Source organism: Cebidichthys violaceus, unplaced genomic scaffold (genome assembly GCF_023349555.1).
Source record: "Cebidichthys violaceus isolate CVI_PGR_0920_01 unplaced genomic scaffold, fCebVio1.0.p SCAF_20, whole genome shotgun sequence".
Taxonomy (NCBI): domain Eukaryota; kingdom Metazoa; phylum Chordata; class Actinopteri; order Perciformes; family Stichaeidae; genus Cebidichthys; species Cebidichthys violaceus.
The window spans coordinates 2,328,914-2,343,740 of record NW_027176373.1 but is presented as its reverse complement, the minus strand read 5'-3'; the positions used below and the strand labels follow the sequence as shown (position 1 = coordinate 2,343,740).

General features: G+C 38.8%; 1 protein-coding gene across 2 annotated transcripts; it reads right to left on the bottom strand.

The window, feature by feature from the left end:
• Window positions 1–8,675: 8,675 nt before the first annotated feature.
• orai2 (ORAI calcium release-activated calcium modulator 2) lies at window positions 8,676–14,559 on the bottom strand. 2 transcript variants are annotated; one of them, XM_068715656.1, is made up of 3 exons: window positions 14,469–14,559; window positions 11,840–12,081; window positions 8,676–10,911 (listed from the first exon to the last, which is right to left on the bottom strand). In XM_068715656.1, the coding sequence occupies exons 2-3, from the start codon at window positions 12,074–12,076 to the stop codon at window positions 10,324–10,326; spliced, it is 825 nt and encodes a 274-aa protein (XP_068571757.1). In that variant the 5' UTR covers window positions 12,077–12,081; window positions 14,469–14,559; the 3' UTR covers window positions 8,676–10,323. The 2 variants fall into 2 exon arrangements, with proteins under 2 accessions (XP_068571757.1, XP_068571758.1); XM_068715657.1 differs by lacking the exon at window positions 14,469–14,559 and adding an exon at window positions 14,258–14,447.
• Window positions 14,560–14,827: the final 268 nt, after the last annotated feature.

Below are 14,827 nucleotides of genomic sequence, written 5' to 3'. Positions count from 1 at the left end.
GTTCAGCATATCGAAAAAAAGTAATAGAATATCTTGTAGAAAAAAATGAAAAAAGTCATTAAAGAAGTCATAGGAAAGCATGTCGAAAAAAGTCATAGTATAGCTTGTCAAAAAAAGTCATAGTATAGCACGTCGAAAAAAGACATAGTATAGCATGTTGAAAAAAGTAATTATATAGCATGTCAAAAAAAGTCGTAGAATATCCTTTAGAAAATGTTTTTAAAAAGTCATTAAAGAAGTCAGAGGAAAGCATGTCGAAAAAAGTCACAGTATAGCATGTCGAAAAAAGTCACAGTATAGCATGTCGAAAAAAGTCACAGCATAGCATGTCGAAAAAAGTCATAGTATAGCATGTCGAAAAAAGTCATAGTATAGCATGTCGAAAAAAGTCACAGCATAGCATGTCGAAAAAAGTCATGGTATTGCATGTTGCAAATCCTAAGTAAGTGCATTGCTCAAGGACACATCACCATGCAACTAGCTGAGCCGGGGCTCGAACCACCAACTCTCTGATTGAAGGACGGCCCTGCTCTCCACTTATCCAATGTCGACTTTGAAAAAAAGTCATTAAAGAAGTAATAGTTCAGCATATCGAAAAAAAGTAATAGAATATCTTGTAGAAAAAAATGAAAAAAGTCATTAAAGAAGTCATAGGAAAGCATGTCGAAAAAAGTCATAGTATAGCATGTTGAAAAAAGACATAGTATAGCATGTTGAAAAAAGTCATTACATAGCATGTCAAAAAGTCGTAGAATATCCTTTAGAAAATGTTTTTAAAAAGTCATTAAAGAAGTCAGAGGAAAGCATGTCGAAAAAGCCATAGTATAGCATGTCAAAAAAAGTCACAGCATAGCATGTCGAAAAAAGTCACAGTATAGCATGTCGAAAAAAGTCACAGCATAGCATGTCGAAAAAAGCCATAGTATAGCATGTCGAAAAAAGCCACAGTATAGCATGTCAAAAAAAGTCACAGCATTACATGTCGAAAAAAGTCACAGTATAGCATGTCGAAAAAAGTCACAGTATAGCATGTCGAAAAAAGTCATAGTATAGCATGTCGAAAAAAGTAATTGTATAGCGAGTCCAAAAAAGTCATAGTATAGCATGTCGAAAAAAGTCACAGTATAGCATGTCGAAAAAAGTCACGGTATAGCATGTCGAAAAAAGTCACAGTATAGCATGTTGAAAAAAGTCATAGTATAGCATGTCGAAAAAAGTCATAGTATATAGCATGTCGAAAAAAGTCATAGTATAGCATGTCGAAAAAAGTCATAGTATAGCATGTCGAAAAAAGTCACAGTATAGCATGTCGAAAAAAGTCATGGTATTGCATGTTGCAAATCCTAAGTAAGTGCATTGCTCAAGGACACATCACCATGCAACTAGCTGAGCCGGGGCTCGAACCACCAATTCTCTGATTGAAGGACGGCCCTGCTCTCCACTTATCCAAAGTCGACTTTGAAAAAAAGTCATTAAAGAAGTAATAGTTCAGCATATCGAAAAAAAGTAATAGAATATCTTGTAGAAAAAAATGAAAAAAGTCATTAAAGAAGTCATAGGAAAGCATGTCGAAAAAAGTCATAGTATAGCATGTTGAAAAAAGACATAGTATAGCATGTTGAAAAAAGTCATTACATAGCATGTCAAAAAGTCGTAGAATATCCTTTAGAAAATGTTTTTAAAAAGTCATTAAAGAAGTCAGAGGAAAGCATGTCGAAAAAGCCATAGTATAGCATGTCAAAAAAAGTCACAGCATAGCATGTCGAAAAAAGTCACAGCATAGCATGTCGAAAAAAGCCACAGCATAGCATGTCGAAAAAAGCCACAGCATAGCATGTCGAAAAAAGTCACAGTATAGCATGTCGAAAAAAGTCACAGCATAGCATGTCGAAAAAAGCCATAGTATAGCATGTCGAAAAAAGCCACAGTATAGCATGTCAAAAAAAGTCACAGCATAGCATGTCGAAAAAAGTCACAGTATAGCATGTCGAAAAAAGTCATAGTATAGCATGTCGAAAAAAGTAATTGTATAGCGAGTCCAAAAAAGTCATAGTATAGCATGTCGAAAAAAGTCACAGTATAGCATGTCGAAAAAAGTCACGGTATAGCATGTCGAAAAAAGTCACAGTATAGCATGTTGAAAAAAGTCACAGTATAGCATGTTGAAAAAAGTCACAGTATAGCATGTCGAAAAAAGTCATAGTATAGCATGTCGAAAAAAGTCACAGTATAGCATGTCGAAAAAAGTCACAGTATAGCATGTTGAAAAAAGTCATAGTATAGCATGTCGAAAAAAGTCACAGTATAGCATGTCGAAAAAAGTCATAGTATAGCATGTCTAAAAAAGGCACAGCATAGCATGTCGAAAAAAGTCATAGTACAGCGTGTCGAAAAAAGTCTTAGTATAGCATGTCGAAAAAAGTCATAGTATTGCTTGTTGCAAATCCTAAGTCAGTGTATTGCTCAAGGACACATCAACATGCAACTAACTGAGCCGGGGCTCAAACCACCAATCCTCTGATTGAAGGACGGCCCTGCTCTCCACTTATCCAAAGTCGACTTTGAAAAAAAGTCATTAAAGAAGTAATAGTTCAGCATATCGAAAAAAAGTAATAGAATATCTTGTAGAAAAAAATGAAAAAGGTCATTAAAGAAGTCATAGGAAAGCATGTCGAAAAAAGTCATAGTATAGCTTGTCAAAAAAAGTCATAGTATAGCACGTCGAAAAAAGACATAGTATAGCATGTTGAAAAAAGTCATTATATAGCATGTTGAAAAAAGTCATTATATAGCATGTCAAAAAAAGTCGTAGAATATCCTTTAGAAAATGTTTTTAAAAAGTCATTAAAGAAGTCAGAGGAAAGCATGTCGAAAAAAGTCACAGTATAGCATGTCGAAAAAAGTCACAGTATAGCATGTCGAAAAAAGTCACAGCATAGCATGTCGAAAAAAGTCATAGTATAGCATGTCGAAAAAAGTCATAGTATAGCATGTCGAAAAAAGTCACAGTATAGCATGTCGAAAAAAGTCATGGTATTGCATGTTGCAAATCCTAAGTAAGTGCATTGCTCAAGGACACATCACCATGCAACTAGCTGAGCCGGGGCTCGAACCACCAATTCTCTGATTGAAGGACGGCCCTGCTCTCCACTTATCCAATGTCGACTTTGAAAAAAAGTCATTAAAGAAGTAATAGTTCAGCATATTGAAAAAAAGTAATAGAATATCTTGTAGAAAAAAATGAAAAAAGTCATTAAAGAAGTCATAGGAAAGCATGTCGAAAAAAGTCATAGTATAGCATGTTGAAAAAAGACATAGTATAGCATGTTGAAAAAAGTCATTACATAGCATGTCAAAAAGTCGTAGAATATCCTTTAGAAAATGTTTTTAAAAAGTCATTAAAGAAGTCAGAGGAAAGCATGTCGAAAAAGCCATAGTATAGCATGTCAAAAAAAGTCACAGCATAGCATGTCGAAAAAAGTCACAGCATAGCATGTCGAAAAAAGCCACAGCATAGCATGTCGAAAAAAGCCACAGCATAGCATGTCGAAAAAAGTCACAGTATAGCATGTCGAAAAAAGTCACAGCATAGCATGTCGAAAAAAGCCATAGTATAGCATGTCGAAAAAAGCCACAGTATAGCATGTCAAAAAAAGTCACAGCATAGCATGTCGAAAAAAGTCACAGTATAGCATGTCGAAAAAAGTCATAGTATAGCATGTCGAAAAAAGTAATTGTATAGCGAGTCCAAAAAAGTCATAGTATAGCATGTCGAAAAAAGTCACAGTATAGCATGTCGAAAAAAGTCACGGTATAGCATGTCGAAAAAAGTCACAGTATAGCATGTTGAAAAAAGTCATAGTATAGCATGTCGAAAAAAGTCACAGTATAGCATGTCGAAAAAAGTCACAGTATAGCATGTCGAAAAAAGTCACAGTATAGCATGTTGAAAAAAGTCACAGTATAGCATGTTGAAAAAAGTCACAGTATAGCATGTCGAAAAAAGTCATAGTATAGCATGTCGAAAAAAGTCACAGTATAGCATGTCGAAAAAAGTCACAGTATAGCATGTTGAAAAAAGTCATAGTATAGCATGTCGAAAAAAGTCACAGTATAGCATGTCGAAAAAAGTCATAGTATAGCATGTCGAAAAAAGTCACAGCATAGCATGTCGAAAAAAGTCATAGTACAGCGTGTCGAAAAAAGTCTTAGTATAGCATGTCGAAAAAAGTCATAGTATTGCTTGTTGCAAATCCTAAGTCAGTGTATTGCTCAAGGACACATCAACATGCAACTAACTGAGCCGGGGCTCGAACCACCAATCCTCTGATTGAAGGACGGCCCTGCTCTCCACTTATCCAAAGTCGACTTTGAAAAAAAGTCATTAAAGAAGTAATAGTTCAGCATATCGAAAAAAAGTAATAGAATATCTTGTAGAAAAAAATGAAAAAAGTCATTAAAGAAGTCATAGGAAAGCATGTCGAAAAAAGTCATAGTATAGCACGTCGAAAAAAGACATAGTATAGCATGTTGAAAAAAGTCATTATATAGCATGTTGAAAAAAGTCATTATATAGCATGTCAAAAAAAGTCGTAGAATATCCTTTAGAAAATGTTTTTAAAAAGTCATTAAAGAAGTCAGAGGAAAGCATGTCGAAAAAAGTCACAGTATAGCATGTCGAAAAAAGTCACAGTATAGCATGTCGAAAAAAGTCACAGCATAGCATGTCGAAAAAAGTCATAGTATAGCATGTCGAAAAAAGTCATAGTATAGCATGTCGAAAAAAGTCACAGTATAGCATTCTCGAAAAAAGTCATGGTATTGCATGTTGCAAATCCTAAGTAAGTGCATTGCTCAAGGACACATCACCATGCAACTAGCTGAGCCGGGGCTCGAACCACCAATTCTCTGATTGAAGGACGGCCCTGCTCTCCACTTATCCAATGTCGACTTTGAAAAAAAGTCATTAAAGAAGTAATAGTTCAGCATATCGAAAAAAAGTAATAGAATATCTTGTAGAAAAAAATGAAAAAAGTCATTAAAGAAGTCATAGGAAAGCATGTCGAAAAAAGTCATAGTATAGCATGTTGAAAAAAGTCATTACATAGCATGTCAAAAAGTCGTAGAATATCCTTTAGAAAATGTTTTTAAAAAGTCATTAAAGAAGTCATAGGAAAGCATGTCGAAAAAAGTCACAGCATAGCATGTCGAAAAAAGCCACAGCATAGCATGTTGAAAAAAGCCACAGCATAGCATGTCGAAAAAAGTCACAGTATAGCATGTCGAAAAAAGTCACAGCATAGCATGTCGAAAAAAGCCATAGTATAGCATGTCGAAAAAAGCCACAGTATAGCATGTCAAAAAAAGTCACAGCATAGCATGTCGAAAAAAGTCACAGTATAGCATGTCGAAAAAAGTCATAGTATAGCATGTCGAAAAAAGTCACAGTATAGCATGTCGAAAAAAGTCACAGTATAGCATGTTGAAAAAAGTCACAGCATAGCATGTCGAAAAAAGTCACAGCATAGCATGTCGAAAAAAGTCACGGTATAGCATGTTGAAAAAAGTCATAGTATAGCATGTCGAAAAAAGTCACAGTATAGCATGTCGAAAAAAGTCACAGTATAGCATGTCGAAAAAAGTCACAGTATAGCATGTTGAAAAAAGTCATAGTATAGCATGTCGAAAAAAGTCATAGTATATAGCATGTCGAAAAAAGTCATTAAAGAAGTCATAGGAAAGCATGTCGAAAAAAGTCATAGTATAGCATGTCAAAAAAAGTCATAGTATAGCACGTCGAAAAAAGACATAGTATAGCATGTTGAAAAAAGTCATAGTATAGCATGTCGAAAAAAGTCACAGTATAGCATGTCGAAAAAAGTCACAGTATAGCATGTCGAAAAAAGTCACAGCATAGCATGTCGAAAAAAGTCACAGCATAGCATGTCGAAAAAAGTCACGGTATAGCATGTTGAAAAAAGTCATAGTATAGCATGTCGAAAAAAGTCACAGTATAGCATGTCGAAAAAAGTCACAGTATAGCATGTCGAAAAAAGTCACAGTATAGCATGTTGAAAAAAGTCATAGTATAGCATGTCGAAAAAAGTCATAGTATATAGCATGTCGAAAAAAGTCATTAAAGAAGTCATAGGAAAGCATGTCGAAAAAAGTCATAGTATAGCTTGTCAAAAAAAGTCATAGTATAGCACGTCGAAAAAAGACATAGTATAGCATGTTGAAAAAAGTCATTATATAGCATGTCAAAAAAAGTCGTAGAATATCCTTTAGAAAATGTTTTTAAAAAGTCATTAAAGAAGTCAGAGGAAAGCATGTCGAAAAAAGTCACAGTATAGCATGTCGAAAAAAGTCACAGTATAGCATGTCGAAAAAAGTCACAGCATAGCATGTCGAAAAAAGTCATAGTATAGCATGTCGAAAAAAGTCATAGTATAGCATGTCGAAAAAAGTCACAGTATAGCATGTCGAAAAAAGTCATGTTATTGCATGTTGCAAATCCTAAGTAAGTGCATTGCTCAAGGACACATCACCATGCAACTAGCTGAGCCGGGGCTTGAACCACCAATTCCCTGATTGAAGGACGGCCCTGCTCTCCACTTATCCAATGTCGACTTTGAAAAAAAGTCATTAAAGAAGTAATAGTTCAGCATATCGAAAAAAAGTAATAGAATATCTTGTAGAAAAAAATGAAAAAAGTCATTAAAGAAGTCATAGGAAAGCATGTCAAAAAAAGTCATAGTATAGCATGTTGAAAAAAGACATAGTATAGCATGTTGAAAAAAGACATAGTATAGCATGTTGAAAAAAGTCATTACATAGCATGTCAAAAAGTCGTAGAATATCCTTTAGAAAATGTTTTTAAAAAGTCATTAAAGAAGTCAGAGGAAAGCATGTCGAAAAAGCCATAGTATAGCATGTCAAAAAAAGTCACAGCATAGCATGTCGAAAAAAGTCACAGTATAGCATGTCGAAAAAAGTCACAGTATAGCATGTCGAAAAAAGCCATAGTATAGCATGTCGAAAAAAGTCATGGTATAGCATGTCGAAAAAAGCCACAGTATAGCATGTCGAAAAGTCACAGTATAGCATGTCGAAAAGTCACAGTATAGCATGTCGAAAAAAGCCACAGTATAGCATGTCGAAAAAAGTCACAGCATAGCATGTCGAAAAAAGTCACAGCATAGCATGTCGAAAAAAGTCACAGCATAGCATGTCGAAAAAAGTCACAGTATAGCATGTCGAAAAAAGTCATGTTATTGCATGTTGCAAATCCTAAGTAAGTGCATTGCTCAAGGACACATCACCATGCAACTAGCTGAGCCGGGGCTTGAACCACCAATTCCCTGATTGAAGGACGGCCCTGCTCTCCACTTATCCAATGTCGACTTTGAAAAAAAGTCATTAAAGAAGTAATAGTTCAGCATATCGAAAAAAAGTAATAGAATATCTTGTAGAAAAAAATGAAAAAAGTCATTAAAGAAGTCATAGGAAAGCATGTCAAAAAAAGTCATAGTATAGCATGTTGAAAAAAGACATAGTATAGCATGTTGAAAAAAGACATAGTATAGCATGTTGAAAAAAGTCATTACATAGCATGTCAAAAAGTCGTAGAATATCCTTTAGAAAATGTTTTTAAAAAGTCATTAAAGAAGTCAGAGGAAAGCATGTCGAAAAAGCCATAGTATAGCATGTCAAAAAAAGTCACAGCATAGCATGTCGAAAAAAGTCACAGTATAGCATGTCGAAAAAAGTCACAGTATAGCATGTCGAAAAAAGCCATAGTATAGCATGTCGAAAAAAGTCATGGTATAGCATGTCGAAAAAAGCCACAGTATAGCATGTCGAAAAGTCACAGTATAGCATGTCGAAAAGTCACAGTATAGCATGTCGAAAAAAGCCACAGTATAGCATGTCGAAAAAAGTCACAGCATAGCATGTCGAAAAAAGTCACAGCATAGCATGTCGAAAAAAGTCACAGCATAGCATGTCGAAAAAAGCCATAGTATAGCGTGTCGAAAAAAGTCACAGTATTGCATGTTGCAAATCCTAAGTAAGTGCATTGCTCAAGGACACATCAACATGCAACTAGCTGAGCCGGGGCTCAAACCACCAATTCTCTGATTGAAGGACAGCCCTGCTCTCCACTTATCCAAAGTCGACTTTGAAAAAAAGTCATTAAAGAAGTAATAGTTCAGCATATCGAAAAAAAGTAATAGAATATCCTGTAGAAAAAAATGAAAAAAGTCATTAAAGAAGTGATAGGAAAGCATGTCGAAAAAAACAATAGTATAGCATGTCCAAAAAAGTCATAGTATAGCATGTCCAAAAAAGTAATAGTATAGCATGTCCAAAAAAGTCTTAGTATATTCGTCGAAAAAAGTCATAGTATAGCATGTCCTAAATAGTCATTAGGCTATTAAAAAAAGGCAAATAGATGTATATGGAAGATTCTTCATCCATTCATCCACACGCTGACGAGGTTTACACTGAAGAGCTTTGGGGAGTCTGAAGCTCATCTAGACAAATGCAATTACTTCACTGCAATTCATTTATCAAAGCAAGTCATAATTCATGGCAAAGGGGGATACGTCTGGCTTTTGAATGGCTGTGATTGGTTATAGACACACACACACACACACACACACACACACACAGGAGACAATGAAAACTTTAATATTGTTGTTATTTTTTGACGTCTGTTGCAGGCTGTGAATTTCATCTTCCCAACACAGGTCTCCCTGACCTCAGCAGTATTCCTTTAAGAAGCTGAAAACACGAGACAAAAGCAAGATATTGTCCGATAAGAACCCTGGCACTCACTCGCTGTACAACTACACTACAAGTGCACTTCTGTCTCTTCTCAGAAACAAACTGAGCAGCACTTTGGTCAGTCATCTTATTTGGAATGTGATAACAGTTTATTTTTTTTTAAATGCAGTAACATAATCTGACCTCATCCAAGGAAGTGCCAACTCTGTGCAGATTCTTCACACTTACTGAAATGTCTCCATAATTACTATTCAAACTGGATGGGACAAGGTAATGCTGATTACAACATGTACTCGTGACTGTTCTCATCTCCATCCTCCTCAACTCAGCATTTAAACTTTGTCTCGCACAACTACATTCCCAGCAAAAAAAAAAAAAAAAAAAAAGATCAGCTTGTGTTAAGACCTTTAGCAAAACAGCAGTTCAAAAAAGGCAATCATTCTGTAAGGCAGAACTATATTTGGACAGTAACGCATTCATATTTAAGCACTTTTGAGCGTCACCAGTTTGCAGAATCGACTCGGCTCGACTCTTTTTATACACATGCGCCATGGTCTTCGTAAGAGATGATAAAAGCTGCCTGAAGGAGGAAAATGACAAAAGGTCTGAGGCATTTGAGAGAACGCAGTAAACCTCCCGACAACTCTCCGAGAATGCAAAAACATTTTAAGACTTTCCAAATGGTCTCAGTTAGTCAGACATAAGCCACGCTCCCTGCGTTGTGACGCATGACTCGGCACTTTACAGGTTAGAACAACGAGCGCATGTGAAATGTGAGCCAGACTGAGGAGTGTTAACAGTGAGGCCTGACCACATTATGTATGCAACAAGGTTGGTGTTCAATAGAATTTCATCTTATCCAAATCTTTTTAAATCTCTTAGTGAATCCATTTAACCTTCAACATTTGCAAGGAAAAAGTGAAACTCTGTTATCGGCTTTTGATCCTGGATTTTCGTTAGAGTGGTTCATCTTCTTTCGCTAACAAACAATCTTTGGCTGAGCACAGAAACCAGCTTACAGAGAGCACGATAATCAAAACAAGTCACATCGTTTTGGCAAGTAACTTATGGCGTTTACCATTTTCACCGGCGAAAGTGAAGGCAGCTCTTTCCTAACAAGCTGTGAGATAAAAGATTCAATAAGAGATTTGTTAGGCTCGGAGTGAATCCAGGTATTGTGTCAATGCGGAACCGGATCTGAAATGTAACTGGCTGTTGTCACCAAAACCCTAAATTAAAAAACTCAGACGTGGCACAAAAATGGCACTCGGAACATAATAGCCCTTTTTTCTGTAAACGGTTTACATGAACCTTGACCGACAGATGTAACAGATGTAAAACACAGACAAGGTCCTACGACGTGACTTTACCCCTAGAATAAATTAGCAGTCTGACATGGATTGGCTCTCTGCGCAGCAAAGTGAGGCGCTTTAAAGCTGAGTCCAAGCGAGGCATTAACAACGACCGAAACAAATGCCAGAAAAGAGATAAATATGAGACACGGAGGGAAGTCCTTTAAAGCTGCAGTCATTGTTATCACACAGTCTGCAGGCCTCTTTCGTGGCCGTCTAGCTGTATCTTAATCTTGTGCAGTTCCTCGATCTCCTGGTGGTGGCGCTCCGTCTTGTGGCGCACCAGAGAGCGATAGAAGTGAATGGTGAACACCACAAAAATCACCCCCACTGGGACCATGATGATGGTGGAGGCCAGGGCAGCCTGCCAACCGCTGTCCTGCCGCACAGTTGGGGGTGTTGCGGGCTTCGCCGCGGTGGTGGCCGTTGTGGCGCAGCAGGGGGTCAACTTTTGGCCCCCGCTGGAGTCTACAGGCAGGAATTTGATCCAGCAAAGGAGCACCACCTCTGCTAAAAACAGCAGGATGCCCAGGGCTGTGGAGAAGCCCCAGGCCAGCTCGATGTAGTAGTGCATGCGCTCGTGGGGCGACTCGCTGACGGAGTTGAGGTTGTGGATGTTGCTCACGGCCTCCACGTTGGGAAGGATGCAGGTGCTGATCAGCAGGGCGAAGAGGTGCACCGCCACCAGCACGGTGGTGCACACGCTGAAGGCAATGAGGAGCGCAGGAGGGTAATTGTACTGCATCTCCAGCTGCACCTCCACCATGGCCACCTATGTTTGAAAAGGGACATGGATAACCAGGTTACTATCTGTCCATGTGTACGCCACTATGGGATAAGGCTCACATCAAAACACTGTGCATGTAAGGAAACCTTTTCTAACCGAGTGCCCCGAAAGGAAACGTGGAAAGTAAAGATTACACTTTGTAGAAACCTGATTCAACATTCAGTAGTTCAAGAAGTTTCAATCTCACATTCTGGGTCAATGTTAGATGAAGTGTTCTGGATTTGCAACAGCTATCCCGCCTCTGTTCTCCATAGCAAAAGTGGCTGAGGCTCATGGGTATCGTAGTATTTAGAGCAATCTACCACACTAAAACGGACACAGAACATACAACAGCCACGAGCTGCGGGTGCTCAAATTTGAGTCAAAGTTGGTGCAATTTGGAAAAGTTCAATTAACTTTTAATAAACAAGCAAATGGCGCTCTGTGCAGCGGCGGCGGGGGGGGGGGCTTCACAGAGTCCAGCGTGTCGTCCGCAGCAGGTACCTTTACAGGCCACGGCTCAACGGATGCTGGATATGCTAACGATACAAACAAACTCTTCTTCACTTCCCTACAGTCAACAAGTGATGGGCACTACTAGGAGCCAAGAAATCGTTCCGAACAGGCACACGCTTTGAATGGCCACGCCCCAAACAGGCACCGGTCAATGTAATGATGATTTAACAGAAAATGAAATCCAGAACTAAATATATAAGCGTAACGGTTGCTGTTCAGCAGCACAAACAGGAAGTTCAAAACCAGTTCCTGCCCACAGCTGTGGTTGATTATCTATGTTTGTTTTTTAATATTTCTTGGTATTGAAAGGAATTGAAACCATGTGCTGCCAGGAAAGCAGCAAAGACACTTTTCATTGGATGAAGCATACAAAACAAGCAGTCCTTTAAGAGGCTGCGTTGCTCTGAGTGTGACTGACCATTGCGAAGCCGGAAAGCAGCGCAGAAGTCCTGCTGGAGGCCTTCAGCTTGGCCCGGCTCAGGTAGAGCTTCCTCCAGGACAGGGCCTGCACCGAGTGGTGGTTGGAGCTCACCAGCTCCAGGTAACTGCGCCGCACCCAGTCCCTGTAGTCCATTCCGCCGCCGCCGCCGCCCGGGCATCGCTCCGAGAGCCCCGGGGCCGGGGAACCCATCGGCACGTTCAGCTCACTGCTCATAGCACCTGGTGGGTAGAAACGGGAGACGGTCAACATAAGGAACAGCTGCAAATATAAAGCAGAACTGTCAACATTATGGGTTTCCTCTGAGCCATCAATCGCTCTCTGTTCACGTTCAACAACAAACTCCCACGTATTCAGGGAAACCAAAAATATTCAAATCGCTTACAGTAAACTTCTTTTGGAGGGGGGAGGGGGCATAACATCCGTCTGTCACAATAACGTGTGCTCAAACATGCTGTTGGTAAAGTCAGAAGAGTTGCCGAGAGCAGCGACTCTCACTGCATGTGTGTGAGTGGGAGCAGTAGGAGGAGAGAACTATTATGGGGAACGATAAAGTATGAGTACAAATGAAGGGAGTTTTAAAAATAGCAGGAACTGTACCGCCAGTTTATTTTCCCCTCACAATAATTTAGGACCAAGGAGAATAGAAAATATCGTTCAACATCAAATATTTTCGATAAAACGCCTTAAAGTTAGAAATCATACGTAAACCCCAATAACCGACCAAAAGAAAAGGTTTATATGTTGATCTATTATGAACTTGTTATCCTGTAGTTTATGCGTTGCGCTCTCTGCATTATTTTTGTAACATTACTGTGTATATGTTTAACTAATTGGCCCTCCTTTAATAAAGCATTAATTAACAGTCCCATGGTTTGATAAAAAGAATAAAACTGGGATCATAGAGGCTAACGGCAAAGAAAATGCAGACGTTTGTATTACTTTGCATCATTTTTTTTAACATCAATCCCACAAATCGGTCAGAATATCGGTCAAAATATTGTGATATTTGATTTTCTCCATATCGCCCAGCCCTAGATGAACACAAGGTTGTGACACATGGTGCATTGATTTAGTTGTTCTCATTGTCCATGCAAATGTGAGATTCTGTGACTCAAAATTGAGTCAAAGCTATTTTGATAATACTGAAGAAAAAAATAGATATTTGGCTCCAGCTTTCATCAGCCTTTCATATAAACTGCATGACCAAATGGACCAGACCTGCCCACTTGTATGTACCGCTGGTCTGTTTTTCATGGTTTACATCCCGTAGCTCCAATGAAGGGACATATTATTGAACAATAGACAATAGCGAGCTTTCAACTTTGAGGTAACAGTTTGAAGAGGGTCATTTCCTGTGCACAAAACAAGGTCCATAAATACAACCTGCCAGCCAGGAAGAACCTGGCTGGCCGGCAAAGAGCCCTGAAGTCAAGCCCAAAAAACACCTTTGAGGATAAACTGGAACACTGAAGATCTTATCACCCAACGTAAAATGTTGGACCTCACTGATGCTTCTTGGATCACAAAGGCAGCAAACAGTAACTACAGAGGCTGCTATATTAATACTCTATTAATGCCCACATCTTGGGAAAGATGAAATAAGCACAAGAATGGAATAAAGGTTCTACTGTCCACATACTTTTTGGCCACGAGCTACTGTATGTGTCTATACATGTCAGCTCATCTCTACTAACCACAGCACATGTATGCAAACACGACCCACTGGTCTTCCGAGTTTCTAGTAACAACTTGGCTATGAAGGTGACAGAGACAGCAAGCCAAACAGGGCAGATTTAATATACACGTCTGGTAGCTTGTTATTATTAGGGCAGCTTCCATAATAAACTCGAAGTATAAATGTAGCAGTTGGTCAAAATGCAGAGCTGTGAATCTAAATGCAAAAGTTTAAAGTGATGCACTGCGCCCCAAAAGATATAAGACGTAAGTTACACCACTGATCCAACTCGGGAGTGCTGGGGCACCGAGTCCTCCTGTGATCCCCTGGTGGTTTTTTTTTTTTTTTTTTTTGCAGGGGTAACACTTCAGCCCTCCGTGTATATTTAGAATCGCTGGTAACGTTAAGTTAGCAGGATCCGTTTACCGAGTTCAGCCTTTACAGAAAGCTAGTTTGTGGTTAATTTACTCCTCGTCTCGAGCAAGCCCGGCCGGAAGAGAAAACTTACATCAAAACATTAAAGTAAAAATATTCTGGTGCATGAAACCAACTCCACTTATCGTGGTTATAAGTAGTAACATTACTAAAAAGTGTAACACTATTGTTAACGGCAGACAGCGACTCCTGTAGCTTAGCAAATTTAGTGAGCTAACTAATCAACGGGATTGCTCATCAATTCTGTTGCGCAATTACGACTACTTTTTTTTTTTTCATCTTACCTGTCTGTCTACGTGCCTTTTGATTTATTCTAACTCCTAAACTCCAAGTCGGTCTTCTCTCCACACTGCACAAGACAATAAATTGACACCGTCTTCACCGCACCGTCTGTTTTGCTTGAACAACTTCCGCTTATCAACAACGTCTTCGTTCAGCCTCAAGCAGTCGAGCCACAGTCTAAACGTTCCTCAAACGCCGCCATATTTAACGTACCTGGGAGCTGGCTTTCCTCTCGCTGCTAGGTAAATTCGCCAGGCATCGGGTTTCTCTTTTTTTCTTCTTCCCCGGGATGTTTGCAGTGGAGACCCGAAGCAGGTGAGGATAACTACAGTCGTTAAAAGAACGTTTCCGGTTGGGCGTGTTGCATTTCAAAATAAAAGCACAAACGATTCACATTGAGAAAAAGTATCAAATATTGCAATGTAAAGACACTATTCACGCAGTGGTGGAATGCAACTACTCAAGAACTTTATTTAAGTACAATAAAGGCTTTTTTTTTAGGCTGCATTATTTAGTGTTGCAGCCACTCACATTGGACACTGCTTACAGCCCATTTCACTGTTAATGCAAAA